The 15,751-nt window shown below is 41.9% G+C and overlaps 4 protein-coding genes and 1 long non-coding RNA gene across 7 annotated transcripts; 2 read left to right on the forward strand and 3 right to left on the reverse strand.

The window, feature by feature from the left end:
* Positions 1-463: 463 nt before the first annotated feature.
* Xpac (DNA repair protein complementing XP-A cells homolog Xpac) lies at positions 464-1,637 on the reverse strand. Its single transcript, XM_001354474.3, has 2 exons — positions 1,398-1,637; positions 464-1,331 (listed from the first exon to the last, which is right to left on the reverse strand). Exons 1-2 carry the CDS (start codon positions 1,538-1,540, stop codon positions 605-607), a joined length of 870 nt encoding a protein of 289 aa, XP_001354510.2. The 5' UTR covers positions 1,541-1,637; the 3' UTR covers positions 464-604.
* An 853-nt stretch (positions 1,638-2,490) lies between these two features.
* On the forward strand, positions 2,491-3,881 carry brn (beta-1,3-galactosyltransferase brn). The gene has a single exon (XM_001354473.4). The coding sequence runs from the start codon at positions 2,713-2,715 to the stop codon at positions 3,667-3,669; it is 957 nt and encodes a 318-aa protein (XP_001354509.2). The 5' UTR covers positions 2,491-2,712; the 3' UTR covers positions 3,670-3,881.
* A 3,581-nt stretch (positions 3,882-7,462) lies between these two features.
* Positions 7,463-12,370, forward strand: cib (thymosin beta cib). The gene is made up of 4 exons (XM_001354472.4): positions 7,463-7,719; positions 11,024-11,159; positions 11,225-11,338; positions 11,547-12,370. The coding sequence occupies exons 2-4, from the start codon at positions 11,024-11,026 to the stop codon at positions 11,684-11,686; spliced, it is 390 nt and encodes a 129-aa protein (XP_001354508.1). The 5' UTR covers positions 7,463-7,719; the 3' UTR covers positions 11,687-12,370.
* On the reverse strand, positions 7,488-8,427 carry LOC117184452 (uncharacterized). Of its 3 annotated transcripts, none has more exons than XR_004469821.1 (2): positions 8,017-8,427; positions 7,488-7,838 (listed from the first exon to the last, which is right to left on the reverse strand). It is a non-coding gene; the product is annotated as an uncharacterized lncRNA (long non-coding RNA). The 3 variants fall into 3 exon arrangements; XR_004469820.1 differs by having other exon boundaries at positions 7,995-8,427; XR_004469819.1 differs by having other exon boundaries at positions 7,488-7,910; positions 7,995-8,427.
* Positions 12,146-15,694, reverse strand: Nsun2 (tRNA (cytosine(34)-C(5))-methyltransferase Nsun2). Its single transcript, XM_001354471.4, has 3 exons — positions 15,514-15,694; positions 13,619-15,437; positions 12,146-13,553 (listed from the first exon to the last, which is right to left on the reverse strand). Exons 1-3 carry the CDS (start codon positions 15,571-15,573, stop codon positions 13,243-13,245), a joined length of 2,190 nt encoding a protein of 729 aa, XP_001354507.4. The 5' UTR covers positions 15,574-15,694; the 3' UTR covers positions 12,146-13,242.
* Between the last annotated feature and the right edge of the window lie 57 nt (positions 15,695-15,751).

Genomic DNA, 15,751 nt, shown 5'->3' on the forward strand with positions numbered 1-15,751 from the left:
TTGCTATGGTAATGGTGTCAAATTTATGTTAATGCCTCAATAAACCATCAAGTTGTTTCCTTTTGCAATTACAATTTTTGTTCTGTATAAAAAGCCGTTTACTTTTAATATCAGCGAGGAAAATTTTTCGGTTTTGAAGCACCAATTTATGTGGTTGCAAAATTAAATTAAAATATTTTTTGAAAATGAAACATGAACATGAAAATTTCTCCATTATAGCTGTACGACATTACACTTTGCTAAATTTGCTGCGAAGAGATACATATGTATGTATGTAGTACATAGATAGCATGTTAGATAAAACGAAAAAGTAGTGGACAACTGGACAACCAACTGTACGCATATACATACATACATATGTGTGTATGTATATGTCTATATCTATTTCTGTTTTTGCAGCTAGTCAATGTTGGAAAAGTTGAATGTCTTAAAGATATTAGCAATTTCCAATATATTTCATTCATTTGGCGGTAAAAAAGCATTCAAATACATTTTTAAATCAAAATCAAAAGGTTTCCCTTCAAGGGTCTTACAAAATATGGCGAAATAAGTTTTTAAGTGAAGAAGTTATGGGTTTTCCTCTTAGGTGTGGCGACAGGATATTCTACATCTTCTCGTAGGATTCTGTGTAGGGACAGGTGAGGCAGGTGTGCGTATACTCGTCCTCTTCCTCATTGTAGGTGTCCGGCCCGAATTCGTGCTCGTGTATGGCATGCGTTTTCTTGGTATAAATGCTGCTGCGGACCTCCATGCGGAGCTGCTTCATCTGTTTGTTGTACTTCCGGGCCTTTCCTACCTCACGTTTCTCTTCCCGTCCCTCGTGTTGACGGACGAGCTCCTCCTCACTGCCCCACACCTCCATGGCCCGTTTTTGCACCTGCGAGTGCAGGTAGAGCTTCATCTCTCCCCAGCGAACATTATGGGGATTCTTGCGGCTAATGTAGCGCAACGGCGGTTCGCGCTTGTCAAAGTCACAATCTTTCAGAAGATACTCGGCCTTGGCTTCAGTGCGGGTGATGAGCGAGTGGCGCTCCTCGGTGTCCCGGCACTTGTCGCACACCGAGTGTCCAAAATTATTAAACAGATATGAGTCGACAAACGGATCGCCGCAATCGAGGCACTCCTCGTACACCACCGGTATAGCAATGGCATCGTCCACGATAGTTGGAACAGCGCCATCCTCTGGCCTTTCTGTAGCTCCCGCTCCAGCCGCGGGCAACACAGGCTGCTCCAGCAGGAAGCCTCCGCCACTGTCGATGTATTTGGTGCCCTGCACCTTGATAACCGAGGTGCCCTGACTCGGCCCTTCCTCTAGTTGAGTATCGCCGTTTCTACAAAGAAATCAAATGGAGAGTAAGCTCTGCGATGTTAGCTTACGACGGTAAGGTCAAACCTACTTGCCGAGTTCCCTATAAGGATGCGAGACGAGTTTGGCCTCTCGCAACTTCTGGGCCTTGGCCAGATTGCGCTCAATGCGTGACTTCTGGGCTGTGGTGAGAGTGGAGGGGGCTACCACCACTGCGGCTGTTTCCTCTGACATTTTGCCACAACAAATTCTTTTCGGGCGCCAAGCAACAAAAAATTCCAATTCGTAAATATTTCTCTACTTTTCAGTGTGACCCTCAGAAATATACCGTTTTATTTTTAAAATATACTGTAAATATACCGATGAACAAAAAAAAAACTTAGCCCACTTAATCCCCCTTTTTTTAAACAGTTCAACGACTTGAGGTAAATGGCGGAAGATATTGTAAATTCTTTTTGCAGATCCATGCCATCTTTCCTCTGAACTTAAACAAAAAAAGGAAACACGATATCTTTCACCTTAACTGCGCTAAAATGATTAAATTTTCAATCGTTCTACGTCAAGGATTGGAAACTATATTCCTTGATTTTGAGGATTTTGTAATAGTCGCTATGTTGTCACATCGATGTTGTTGGTAATTGAAGACTTGTTGCTTATCAACCGGAGTATGGACATTTGTATACCCTATTGACACTACTACTACTACTACTCAAATTATTAATATGATTGATCTAATCATCGAATAAGTTTAAAGTATTTGCTTTAAGGATTTATATATGCTAATTTTCCCTCAGCCATAAAATAAAATATTCGGAAAATCGAACCATAACTTAACTTTTTGGCACCACTAGGCCCCTTTTTTTATATAAATAAAAGCTGAGTTGTGCCTAAAACTCCCTAGTGAACGAATGGGAATTTATAATTAATAGATTTCATATTTTTGAGCTTGCGCGAATACCTGAAGCATAAGTTGAGTATTTAAGTATAAAAGTAGGTTTTTTTATTTTTAATATTTTAACATTATAATTTTATTATATTCGTTCTTAAAGGGATGTCCGCAAAGATCGATGTATTTCTCGCTCTAATTCACATATTTTTTATATCACAAATTACGCCCCTCTCTATGTCACACACCTTGCAACTTATTAAATATGTATCGAATAAGATGATCAAATATTGTTTAAAATATAACAGGTACGACGGGAGGTCTTTAAATTACTTGGCCAGAAAGGGTATACCTATCACAAAGACAATTCAACATAGTATCCGGCAACAAATAAGCAAATGGAAAAGAATTTGTATTTAAATTTAGGGTAGATTAAATATATTGAGACAAAAATAACCATCGATGACATCGATGTTAACATCGATGTTTCTCGAGCTCTAACTTAATATCCACAACACTAATGTTAAATAAACATTATAAATTGCTGCTAAAATGCTCACTGGCCGTTCCCATCATATTCCTAATCGACTTCTGCGGGCTGCTGACGCATCTGCATGAGCTGGACTTTGAGCAACACTTCTACTATCCCCTGCACGATGAGGGCCTGGCCTCCTCCGGAATTTCCAGCTACGAATTTCTGCAAATGCCCGCATTCACGGGCGTGGATCCGCCCCGGTTGACTATACTGGTCAAAAGCGCAATTGGAAATGTGCGGCGACGCCAGGCTATACGCAAGACATGGGGCTATGAGTTCCGCTTCTCCGACGTTCACATCCGTCGCGCCTTTCTGCTGGGCACCTCCCCGGACAGCATGGACGATGTGGGCCGGGAGGCCAAGCAGCATGGGGACATTGTACACGCAGATTTTGTGGATGTCTACTTCAACAACACCATCAAGACAATGATGGGCATGCGCTGGGCCAGCGAGCACTTCAACCAGAGCGACTTCTATATGTTCGTCGACGACGACTACTATGTGTCTATTAAGAATGTTCTGCGGTTCCTCGGCCGTGGACGGAATACCCACCATCCGGATCTGCTATTTGCCGGCTACGTGTTTCAGACGTCGCCACTACGTCACAAGTTTAGCAAGTGGTATGTCTCGCTGGAGGAGTACCCGTTCGACAAGTGGCCGCCGTATGTGACGGCCGGTGCCTTTATCCTCTCCCGCAGCGCCCTGCTCGAGATGTACGAGACTAGCATGCGAGTTCCCATGTTCCGCTTCGATGACATCTATCTGGGCATTGTGGCGCTCAAAGCACGTATTCCCGTCCACCACTGCGACGGCTTTCTTTTCCACAGACCCCACTATTCCGGGCCCGATAGCTACAACAACGTGATAGCATCGCACGGTTTCAGCGATCCTGAAGAAATGGTGCAGGTGTGGAACGAATGCCGGTCGGCGAACTACGCGTAGCACACGCCTCTGACTGCTACGGACAATAATCCGAGCCACTCGACTGTATATACACAGATGTATTTTGACGTAGATCAAAACCAAGCCTTTTTAAAGTACATATATGTATAAGCCAAAATGTGTAAATATATTAATCGATGATCATACTCTTCCTTTTAAGCAGTAACCATCAAATAATAACTACAGTTTTGTTTCTGTCACTATTGAATCTACGACTTGTGACATTTTATTAATTACAAGTCATGAACTCACTAGAACTCGTCCGATCCTGACGGTAACAAAATGTAGATGGTAGATGGCCCTGTTTGGAAATATATTTATTGGTCGTATAACTTTTAGGGTGTATAAGCTTCATTCAAAAGATTCTTCTATCAAATAACAATTTGGTAACTCGAAAATTTCAAATTTTAGCCAGATAATATTAAATATATATAAAATATTAATATTATTATCGTACCTTATAGCTTATATGAACTGTCCATAAGGATAATTTACAGACATTTTCTGTTACATATACAAACGATAAAATATTGTCAAGTCCAGCCAAGGACACTTGGAGTACAAATATGTAATTAGACTAGAAAGCCAAACGACAACATATATGTAAATACATATGTACATATCTATTCCGCTCCAACTGCCTGCTTTCCCTATAAGGCTTTAATTGTTAGTTCAAGTCAAGTCTAGTGGAAAAAATGTATAGTAGCTGCTTAGACACGATGTCTAGCACAGTATATTTTATTTATAATTTGCAGTATATGTTAAGACTCGTTATGGACTCACTCTCTAGTCCAATGCACCAATGTTGAAATCGTGTAGAAATGCCATTTAAAGCCATGTCAACGGACACATCAAATACTAATTCGCGGTAAATTCCCGATCGTTTGCCATCAAAATCCAAACTGTTTCAAAAATGGAAAAAAATAATGTAACAAAGTTGTTCATACTGGCATCACTGGCTTATTTGAAAAAAACGGCCAAATTTATCAACAACATACACATTTCCCCTTCAGGTGTCGTTAATTTTGTGGAAATTTTTGTTCGAAGAAGATAAAAAACGAGGAATATTTTGAAAATGAGACGGTATATTTTGGTATTTATTGAATCGGGTAAGGACCTCTTTTACGCGGCTGACAACAATGAGTCTCATTCCATACTTTTAAATTATGTACTTAAATTACTGTACTTGGATATCGACTTATGGTGAATGTGACCCAATTATTGGAGAATATTAATACGACATATCCGGACATTCTGTCGCGGCCGTTTCCTGCCATCAGGCTATTCAGCAGGTACTTGCCATGTTTGTCACTTTAACGAAGCAGGGACTACTATTAAATTGGTACTTATAAGTTAGTTTAAATATGTATTTGATATACACCACATACATATAATATATCCATATAAACTTAGTTCTTTTAAATATACCGCCAAACTATGAACGATTAAAGCGAAACGAAATGCAAAAAATGTTGCTGCAGCAACATTAAATTAAATTAATGCAAAAATCGCGTTCCATGTTGCGGCAACATGCAAGCGACAATGCATACCCTAGGAAAGGATATTATAGAATTGAGAAAATATTTGTCATCCCAGGCTCTAATTAATGCAGAAACTAGTCAATCTCTGTTTTAACCGATATTTTGGGATCAGGATATATCTAATCTATAATCTAATGCATGAATGGGCCAAACAAATTCAGTTTAAGACAAGGTCTTTATTAATTACGTTTGAAAGCAGCTTGGAAAACAGTATCTTTATATAATATTCACGAAATAGGGTATACAAACGATCAATACCCTAGTTGACAACAAATGAGTCTGCAAATACCAGCAACATTGACGTCACAACCTGCGACATTGAACATTTTTGATGAAATCGTGTTTTTGTCAAAACAAAAAACATGAAGGTACTTAAAAATAGTTAATCTTGATCAAAATTGGTTCAGCTATCATATAAAATTGTCTGGGCAAAACTGAGAGATCTATATAGCTGGGAATATTCGACGGAAGAAAGATTAACCAAGAATTAGTCGTCATAACCGGTTCAGAACAATGAGTCCCATTCCATGCACACATACCCTGGGGGAAATGGATGTCATAGAATTGTGAATGCGTTTGTTTTCCAAGGCTCAGTAGGTATCAGGATCGACATAAATATATACAAGATACTAATAATGTACTTGATTATGTCTAAAGAATATCAATTTGAGAAAAGGTCTTAATAAATTACGTTTGATCTTCATATAAAATTAACAAAATAGGGTGTACAAAGGCCTATACACGCATCATGTCTTTAAATACCAGCAACATTGCGACTGTTTTTTTTGTTGAACTATTTTGTTTAACCCTTTTTACAATAAATACAATAAAAGCAAGGATTAAAAACTAGCCAATTGTGTAGAAAATTGATTCATTAATCGTATAAAATTATGTGGGCATGGCTAAATGTTCTATATAGCTGGTAATATTCCACGGAATATGAAAAACGAGGAATATGTATAATAGAACTTGAATTCATCAGTATATTTACGGTATATTTTCAAAATGAGACGGTATATTTTGGTATATTTTATCGAGGAATGCCCGGTCACACTACCACGGAGCGCAATTAATTTTTTCAAGTTTTTAAAATTGATTCAAATCCAGATACAATAAAAGCAAGTGTTAAAATTAAGCCAATCAAGTAGAAAATAGATTCATAAATCGTATAAAATTATGTGGGCATGGCTAAATGTACTATATAGCTGGTAATATTCGACGGAATATGAAAAACGAGGAATATGTATAATAGAACTTGAATTCATCAGTATATTTACGGTATATTTTTAAAATGAGACGGTATATTTTGGTATATTTTATCGAGGAATGCCCGGTCACACTACCACGGAGCGCAATTAATTTTTTCAAGTTTTTAAAAGTTGATTCAAATCCAGATACAATAAAAGCAAGTGTTAAAATTAAGCCAATCAAGTAGAAAATAGATTCATAAATCGTATAAAATTATGTGGGCATGGCTAAATGTTCTATATAGCTGGTAATATTCCACGGAATATCAAAAACGGAATATGTAAAATATAACTTGAATTTGTTAGTATATTTACGGTATATTTCTAAAATGAGACGGTATATTTTGGTATATTTCTTACGGTCGGACGGCATATCTTATCGATAAATCCGCGGTCACACTACCACGGAGCGCAATTAATTTTTTCAAGTTTTTAAAATTGATTCAAATCCAGATACAATAAAAGCAAGTGTTAAAATTAAGCCAATCAAGTAGAAAATAGATTCATAAATCGTATAAAATTATGTGGGCATGGCTAAATGTTCTATATAGCTGGTAATATTTCACGGAATATCAAAAACGGCACATGTAAAATATAACTTGAATTTGTCAGTATATTTTCGGTATATTTTTCAACTGAGATGGTATATTTTGGTATTTTTCTTACGGTCGGACGGCATATCTTATCGGTCACACTACCACGGAGCGCAATTAATTTTTTCAAGTTTTTAAAATTGATTCAAATCCAGATACAATAAAAGCAAATGTTAAAATTAAGCCAATCAAGTAGAAAATAGATTCATAAATCGTATAAAATTATGTGGGCATGGCTAAATGTTCTATATAGCTGGTAATATTTCACGGAATATCAAAAACGGCACATGTAAAATATAGCTTGAATTTGTCAGTATATTTACGGTATATTTTTCAACTGAGATGGTATATTTTGGTATATTTCTTACGGTCGGACGGCATATTTTATCGATAAATCCGCGGTCACACTACCACGGAGCGCAATTAATTTTTTCAAGTTTTTAAAATTGATTCAAATCCAGTTTTGACGTCGTCCATCTAGTTAGCTTGTGCTCTCCGCGGCCGAATTGAATGAAAATAAATTTCTGAAATCAAGTGTAAAAATTTGCATAGTGTATACCGCTTATATATAAATATATATAGAGCAGAGCCAACCAAACCTAGCCAGATAGCTACACCTCACCGGTATCTTTTTTTTGTGAATCCAAAGCAAACAAAAAACAACTTAAGGTGAGCCTAACATTTAATTTATTTTAATTCTCATCCGCCTCCGCCCCCCTCCCCTTATATTGTGGGCCGGCAATTTCTTTTCAATTCTCCTTCCATTGTGGCAGACGGCCAAAAGAAATCTGCAAGAAGAAGCCGAAGACAGAAGAGAGTAGAAAAAGCACTTAACTGGTTTTTTTTTGTTGACTGCGCTTCTTCATTGATTGCAGAAATGATGAGTATGGGGAAGAGTGAGAGATTTCTCAGATTTGTTATAAATATTTATTATGGTGGTTTACCCGTTAGGTTTGGCTTTTATACCTCTCTCCCTCTCGCCCCTTGTAAAACGCAGCTGTTGAAGCGCCTTTGTCGCTGTTTCCTTTTATGTGTGTGTGAGGTTAAAGCTTTTCTTTTGCTCCCTCTCCCTACCTGAGCGTGCCGGCCGGCATTTTTTTACTTCGTTTTTTTATACGCCTGCTTGTATGTGTCTGCTGCTTTGGGCGGGGCGCTTTTGACGCTGCTTAATATCCTCCCCACGAAAACTACGGCTTGCGCGCAAGTCATGCACATGCACATGTGTGTGTCTCTTTTTGCGGGGCGTGGCAGCGGCGCTTGCAGTGGCTGGCTATGCTGTCACCAATTTCAAATTTGTTATCGCAAAAAAATTATTTTAAAATGAAAAAAATTTAACAGACGGATGAGTAGGCTTTGCCGCCTGCATATACATATATGTACATATGTGCATATTTAAAATTCACTGTGAATTTCTCTGTCGCTTATATGTATGTATGATATGCATATGTACGTATATTTGTATATACAGTAGTATGTACATATTTTTGTACGTGCCGCAGGAGTTGGCGACGCTGGCTGAGGCTGATTCTGGTGGCAGCGCCGGCGAGGGTGTAAAACGGACGTGTCTGTCATTTCTCCCCTTTTTTCGAATTTCGTTCTGCGCTCTGCTGCTGCCCGTCTGCTGTGCCTGGTACCTCTTCTCGCTCCCTTCTCTGTCTGGCCTTTGCCACGCATCAGCACTCTTTTGACTCATTTTGGCTTTCAAATGTGTCCAAAACTAATTTTTTGTTGGCAGCTTGGCGCCGACTCCACCTCCATGGGCTCCCCCTCGTTAAGAGCTCCAATCAGCAAACAAAGTCATAAACCCAAAAGCACTACAAGATATAAAATTAACAAAAACAGGAAAAAAGAAAGAAAGAAAGAGAGTTGGAAAGAGCGCTGTGAGCTGTGGAAAGCTGACAAAAGACGGCTGGAAAGAAGCAGCAAAAGAGAGTGTGTGGGCAGAGCCAGAGCACCGGCAGCAACAACAGCAAGCAGCGGTGGCGGCGGCGTGGCGACAGAGCCGGCAATGGCAATGCCAACGGCTAACGTCGGCTGATGATTCATCGGTCGCTTTAAGCGGGGCGACCATATTTCGAAGTTGGCAGTTGATTCACGGCAAACTTCATCCTATCCACCCCGTCTCCCCACACCACACATCACCATTCCAATCAACTCATTTTGTATGTATGCAGAGTTGCATGTTGAGTCTCCTTTGTTTTGCTGCCTGCCAAGGAGCTGACTAATACGAAACCCCGTTTATGTGATGTCAATTAATCGACGGCAAATCGCTAACGATTTCAATGGACGATCAGCATTTAATAGTTCACGATCAATTGGTAATCATGATCAGATGGCTACGCATAAACAATCTCAGAGACTTGAACTGTGCTTGTGCAATGTGAGGATTGCGCAGAGAGCGCTCCCTCTCCCACAATAATTGCATACTTTGTATCAATTGCAATTGTCGCAAAAAGAGAGAGCGAGAGAGAGAGAGAGCGATAGAATAGGCAACCCCGTATAGATACACCTTGGTTGAGCTTAGCTTGGGGGAGTGGAGTGGGTTGGATTGAACTTTTGGAGTGGCGCAGAGAACTGAGGTGAGGTGCCTTGCCACAGGAGGCCGTTAGTAGTAGTCAATCCACAATGATTGGCTATCCGCTTTAGGCGCAGCTTTAAGACCATTTATGGTCTGTAAATGCACAATACATACATAGAAATATACACATGCATACATACATACATATATGTATATAGATTTGTTGGTTTTGGTGCGGTCGCTGCCCTTGTAACGCTTGCAGCTGTTCAATTATCGGGATGCAGAAGCAATACTACTTTGATGACTTGATTTCGATATTGATGAAAGGCGGACAAAGCAAATTCTTTGTGGAAATAATAATGCTGATAGCGGACATGAGTGAAGCATGGGTTGGGGCACGCACACTGGGACCCTGGGACCAAGGGGACCTTTAGTTCGAATTTTGCAACTAAAAATAAACGTGATAAAATGCAATTTAACAGCCCGACCACGGCCTCGGTTTCAGCCCCAACCGAACGGCCAGCATTCTTCAAGAACGTTCTCCGTAACGCCCTGATAACGGCGGCCAGAGAATAAAACAAAAGAAATACGAAAGAGAACCGAACCGAACCGAACCCGAACCCCAGTCATGAGTCGAATTTGAGTTTAATCTCTTTCCCCGCTTGATGACGATGACGAAAGGTTCGCTGAACTCATTCTTTGCTTTTACCCTGTTCCTCTCCTCTTTAGTGCTGGTTTCCTGATAGGAACCCCACGCACACAATCACACAATAACGCAAATGGCAGTCCTCTTCATTCTCCTCGTCCTTTGATCATGACTCATCGGTTATCGGTTGACAAATTCATGATTAATATATTGTTTTGCAATTTTATTACAATCTTTCTATGGGGAAATCGCAACCGTAAATCAACGGTAAACAAAGAAATGTCTTCTACGAAAATGAATAATGTATTTATTAAAGCGCAGAAACAAACAACTTCAATGTTATCAATGTTTGTTTCCGCCTAATCGAACTGGCTGATATCCTCTTCCGCTCGAAAAGAAGAAAAGAATGTAAGGAATGAAGGGAGAATGGAATAGAAACGTGTTTCTAACCCGATAAGTCGAACCATATGGTGCATCTGTCTGGAAATCTGAGACCATAGCGGCGGCAATCACAGCAAAGATAGAGAAACAGATGTGGTATCCAGAATTCAAAAGTTAGTGGATGTGAAATCAACCGATTCTATCCAGTTTGCATACACTTAATGCACATTCACTTTTCTCGGTTACAAGTTACTTTAAATTATATCCTTCACAGCTAAGAAAGCTAGTCTCAGTTCTCTTAAGACGGATAAAGAGGGCACAATAGATCTTTGAATTCGAGTATGTTAAACGTCCCTGAAATATTCATATTTTCCTTTCCTTTCCTGTTGCTCCCTCGCTAATTTTTAACAAAAATTGTACCCTTTCAGATGGCATCCACAGCCCCAGCACTTAAGGATCTGCCCAAGGTGGCCGAGAACCTGAAGAGCCAATTGGAGGGTTTCAACACGGAGAAACTGAAGAATGCCAGCACCCAGGAGAAGATAATTTTGCCCACAGCCGAGGGTGAGTTTGGATAGTAGGTTAGATCTCGATAAAAGAGAAAAACTGAGGGGAGCTCTTTCGAACAGATGTGGCTGCCGAGAAGACCCAACAATCGATCTTCGAGGGCATCACTGCATTCGATCAGAACAACTTGAAGCACACCGAGACCAACGAGAAGAACCCGTTGCCCGATAAGGAAGGTGAGTGTCAGTCTGTCTGTCTGGCTGTCTGTCTGGCCATATTCTGCTCTGTTTGGACACCATCTGTTGTTGGCCATAAAACGATATTGGCCCGGCCTTGCCGCTGCCATAGCGGTTGTTTCTCGTGTCTGTCTGGCTGGCCAAGCGTATTGCCTTAGTTGGTGAATGCAACTAATGTGCGCTCTATTTCTCTGTTGTTCGATTGCAGCTATTGAGCAGGAGAAGGAGAAGAATCAATTCATAGCCGGCATCGAGAATTTCGATGCGAAAAAGTTGAAGCACACCGAGACCAACGAGAAGAACGTGCTGCCTACCAAGGAGGTCATCGAGGCCGAGAAGAAGGCCTAAGCCAAAATGGCAGGCGCATCCAGCATTGCCAACTACGTTGCATCTCTCTTAAGCGCATACAAAAACACACACACTCTCACACTCACACACACACACTATACGTATATATGTTTTTTTTTCCTTTTTCCATTTGCTAAAACCATCAAAACGAACATTCAGTTCAGGCTAACGTACATACGAGTAATAGAAGGAGAACCCACGAAGCACAGACTCAAGCCGCCTCATTCGCCGCCATCCATCAGAAAAGCTCCACAATAACTTGAACAATTACCGGAATGGCATTGCCAGTCATTGCAGCGATGGTTGGTGGGGGGAGAGAGAAAGAGAGAGCGAGAGAGAGACAGAGAGAGAGAGCTTGCAACACAGATCGTGAGACTGTTACTGTACCACATCCAATAAATTATTGTCTGCCTGCTTGAAAAAGTATTTTTTTTATTATTATTTTTTTACATGTATGTATTTTGGTTTTCTCTTTGCAAATTGTATTATGTACTAACAAAGCTGCCGATGCCGCCGTAGCCGTAGCCGTCGCCGCTGTTGCTGGCAACACAGTGTCTCATTCCTACAAACGTATTTAACATTAAACATTCGTCTATAAAAAAGCCCCCTCCCCCTATAAATATATATTTGTGCATAATTGTTTCCAAAACACACGAAAAAACCACTTACTTTACTCAAATGAAACGCAATAAGAGAAACAAAACAAAAGGAAACATATGAGAAATACTTTTTAAAAGGCATGAAAACCACACACGTATGAAGCGTATAAAACGAAACAACTAGTATGGAAAACGATATAAGACAAAAGCAAACATTTTTATAAAGAGTATGTGTAATTTTTTAATGAACTTTTTTTTATATACTTTACATATGATATATTTATACTGGAAAAACAAAAATAAAACCATAAATATAACATTTTATAACAAAAACGTATTCAAAATAATGATTTCTTTCTTTATCGGGCGGCGAATTTGAGTGGGGTAAAAAGAGTACAATCTTGGAGGCACTTGCTTTCCATTCGTTAATCAATCGATTAGCTGTCATATTTATAGATTGGCCGATTGCGTGAATTAAACATTTATCACCCGTTCATGGTCACCTATCCTTCTGATTGGTCGATTCCATGGAAACTGTGATTTTTCTTTTGTTCAATCGGAAGTCTGGCCATTTCTATATATATCTATTTAAATGATATACTGTTCCGATATTGATCTAACAGATCCGATGTTCCTTGTAATCCGATTTATGTCGACGGCTTATCTCTATTAATATCTATAAAAATTTTGGGTCGTCGTGGTCCCGTAGTTCCCCCCCATGGCTGGGGTTCTTGCCCACTAGTATATTAATATTATTATATATATTTATATTTAATATACATATATGCTATATATAGTACTGTCTGCAAGGGTACAAAAAAGGAGCAAATATTACTATATATTAGAGTACATATATGTATATTTTTCATAGTAATTATACAAACCCCTCCAGAGAAGAGGGTATCAGTGGAGGCGGAGAGTCAAATTTAATGCATTTTCAAGGAGATTATAACTTCATTAACTCTCCGTTGCCGGTTCATCCGCTTCCATGGCTGTGGGTGTTGTCGCTTGGGCCTCTATCTCTGCGCCATTAGCCCCATTCTCTGCGGCGGATGCTGCTCCTGCTGCTGCTGCTGCTGCGGCGGCCGCCTTCTTGGCCTCCTCGTATTTGTTGACCTCAAACTTGCTGAGATCGGCGCCGAGCAGACGGAGGATGTGAATGGTCTCGTCGCGATCGACATAGGCCCGCAGGCTAGAAGTGCCGCGCCATCCAACCACGAATAGGGTGAACTGTTCGTCCACGTACTTCAGGATGCAGCTGCCCACGCCTAGAGCGAAATGTCAGAAGATGGAGATTACAAAATTCTGCGACATAAGTGGTTATTCGGCTTACCGAGCTCACTGCAGCGGTCCTGGGTGGACTGCTTCAGTTCGTGGGTCGAGGGCGGTTTCGTGGGATCGGTGCAGTTAAGCAGCCGGACCAGATCGTCGCGATGGATCTCGATGCGACGACTGCTGCCCATGAACGCGTTGGAGGTCTGCAAACCTTCTTGTGCTAGCCGATATGGATGAACCGTGTGGCGGTTCTCGCAGCGGACAAATGTCTTTACACCTGTGTTTATAATCTTGATGTTGTGCTCGTTGTTCACCACCAGCTTCCGGATGGGCTCCGAGCAGTAATAGATGTTCTTTTTCTTCTCGGTGACGCAGCGGGTGAGGAGACAGCGCTTGCTGAGCGACTCGTCCAGCTGGTAGAACTCCTTGATGGCATTGTAGTCGGCATCTTCCTCTCCAAAGAACACATACGGATCCTCCTTATACCCATGGAGTCGTTTTCGCTTCCGCTGTGGTCCCCACGGCACGTTCTTCGCCTCGATGGGCTTGCCGGACTCGTCGAGTTGGGGCTCTTCGACGGCAGTGTTAGCTGCTTTCTCCACCAAGTCTTGCACATCGTTCTTCTCGAAGCTGAGCTGGCGGCGCTTAACGATGACGGCCACAAAGAAGCCGCCGGTGTCCTGCAGATGCGGCAATATCCGCATGCACTTGTTCAGGTTAATCTTGGCCATGTCCTCGGCGGGCAGCGGGAACATGGCTGGACGGATGATGGTGTGCAGCGTCTCCGGTACCTCGTCGAAGCTTGTGTATACAGTATCCACCTCCTTGGTGGCCAGTTTCCAGTCTGTCATGCCGGGATTGTACTTCAAGCCGGGCACTAGGTGACCAGCATCCACCAGCTCGAGGGCTCCATCGGCATCCTTCAGAATGCGCTGCAGCACAGCCTCGTTCTCAATGGGATTGAGAGAGCAGGTGGAATAGACCAGGCGCCCACCCACCTCGAGCATCTCGGCACCGCGACGCACAATGCGGTACTGTATCCCATGAAGGTTGTAGGCCTGGGCCAAGTTCCACTTGGTCCAGATATCGGGATTCTTTCGGAGCGTACCATCTCCGGAACATGGCACATCACAGAGGATCTTGTCGAACTTGAGAACGGACTTGGCACCGTCCTCGTTGCTCTGCAACAGGTTCGGAAAGATGCTGCTGTCGTGGTTTGTCACCAGCAGGCAGGGCGAATTCAGACGCTTTGCCTGGTGAACCAGCATGTAGCAGCGATTATTGTCCACATCGTTGGCCAGGACAAAGCCGGGCGGGATCTTGTGCTCCTCGGGCGAGGCGTGCAGGGCTTCGATAAGCTGGGCCGTCTTGGAGCCGGGCGCAGCACACATATCCAGGACCTTGTCCGTGGGCTTCACGTCCAGCACAATGGGTGGGATCATAGAGACGGCCTCCTGACGACTGATACTTCCCGCCGTCGTCTCCACAATGAGAAAGTTGTGCAGCCGGTAAAGAGGCTCTGAGCGTCGAATGTCCTTGCGCGTGAGTTGCAGCTGATAGGCCATCCCGTTGGGATACCAGGGCAGGCACAGGGGTCGCTCCACTTGCTCTGGCGGCTTTTGGTGTAGTTCCGCCACCGCGCGCACATATTCGGTGAAGAGCTGCGTCTCGATGATGTTCAGCAGGGCCTTCGCCTCGCCCTTGAAACCCGTCACACGAAACGTGGTTGGCAGATTGTCGCGAATGGATTCGAGGAACTGCGTCCATTCCTCCTCTGTGTGGCAAATCTTCTGTAGGTGATAGTACTTGATGAATGATATATTGTCGCGTTTGGTCTCCTCGTAAGGCTCGGAACGCCGATCGGGGCGTTGTGGACCCTGAATCACAGTAATGGGAATTACAGAAAAATAAACTATAGTTTTAAGAGAAAAATTGATGGAAAAGGCTACGTACGTTTTCGCGCTTTTGGCGTTTTCGGGCCGCAAAGGGATTCTGTTTCTTTCCACGCGCCATTATCAAACAATTTCTTCGTGCTAGTCCAAGTATATGAAAAATTATGAACAAATATTTATTTTTCAGGCGCCCACAGTACGAAACAGCCGGCAACACGTGTTGGATTGAAGTCTGGCAGCACTGTCTAGGTGGCATAGCGCTGCCAGAATATGTTCGATAACTCAATAATGGTGACAAG

The sequence above is a fragment of the Drosophila pseudoobscura genome, chromosome X, assembly GCF_009870125.1.
Source record: "Drosophila pseudoobscura strain MV-25-SWS-2005 chromosome X, UCI_Dpse_MV25, whole genome shotgun sequence".
Classification (NCBI taxonomy): Eukaryota; Metazoa; Arthropoda; class Insecta; order Diptera; family Drosophilidae; genus Drosophila; species Drosophila pseudoobscura.

What these genes read in the sequence shown, in the direction of transcription:
- Xpac (XM_001354474.3), bottom strand. Translation starts at nt 1,540, where the DNA reads ATGTCAGAGGAAACAGCCGCAGTGGTGGTAGCCCCCTCCACTCTCACC. An exon ending in CCTTATAGGGAACTCGGCAA is followed by an intron (nt 1,332 to 1,397) that starts GTAGGTTTGACC and finishes ATTTCTTTGTAG; the next exon opens with AAACGGCGATACTCAACTAG.
- brn (XM_001354473.4), top strand. Translation starts at nt 2,713, where the DNA reads ATGTTAAATAAACATTATAAATTGCTGCTAAAATGCTCACTGGCCGTT.
- cib (XM_001354472.4), top strand. Translation starts at nt 11,024, where the DNA reads ATGGCATCCACAGCCCCAGCACTTAAGGATCTGCCCAAGGTGGCCGAG. An exon ending in AATTTTGCCCACAGCCGAGG is followed by an intron (nt 11,160 to 11,224) that starts GTGAGTTTGGAT and finishes TCTTTCGAACAG; the next exon opens with ATGTGGCTGCCGAGAAGACC. An exon ending in CCCGTTGCCCGATAAGGAAG is followed by an intron (nt 11,339 to 11,546) that starts GTGAGTGTCAGT and finishes GTTCGATTGCAG; the next exon opens with CTATTGAGCAGGAGAAGGAG.
- Nsun2 (XM_001354471.4), bottom strand. Translation starts at nt 15,573, where the DNA reads ATGGCGCGTGGAAAGAAACAGAATCCCTTTGCGGCCCGAAAACGCCAA. An exon ending in AACGCCAAAAGCGCGAAAAC is followed by an intron (nt 15,438 to 15,513) that starts GTACGTAGCCTT and finishes ACTGTGATTCAG; the next exon opens with GGTCCACAACGCCCCGATCG. An exon ending in GGACCGCTGCAGTGAGCTCG is followed by an intron (nt 13,554 to 13,618) that starts GTAAGCCGAATA and finishes ATTTCGCTCTAG; the next exon opens with GCGTGGGCAGCTGCATCCTG.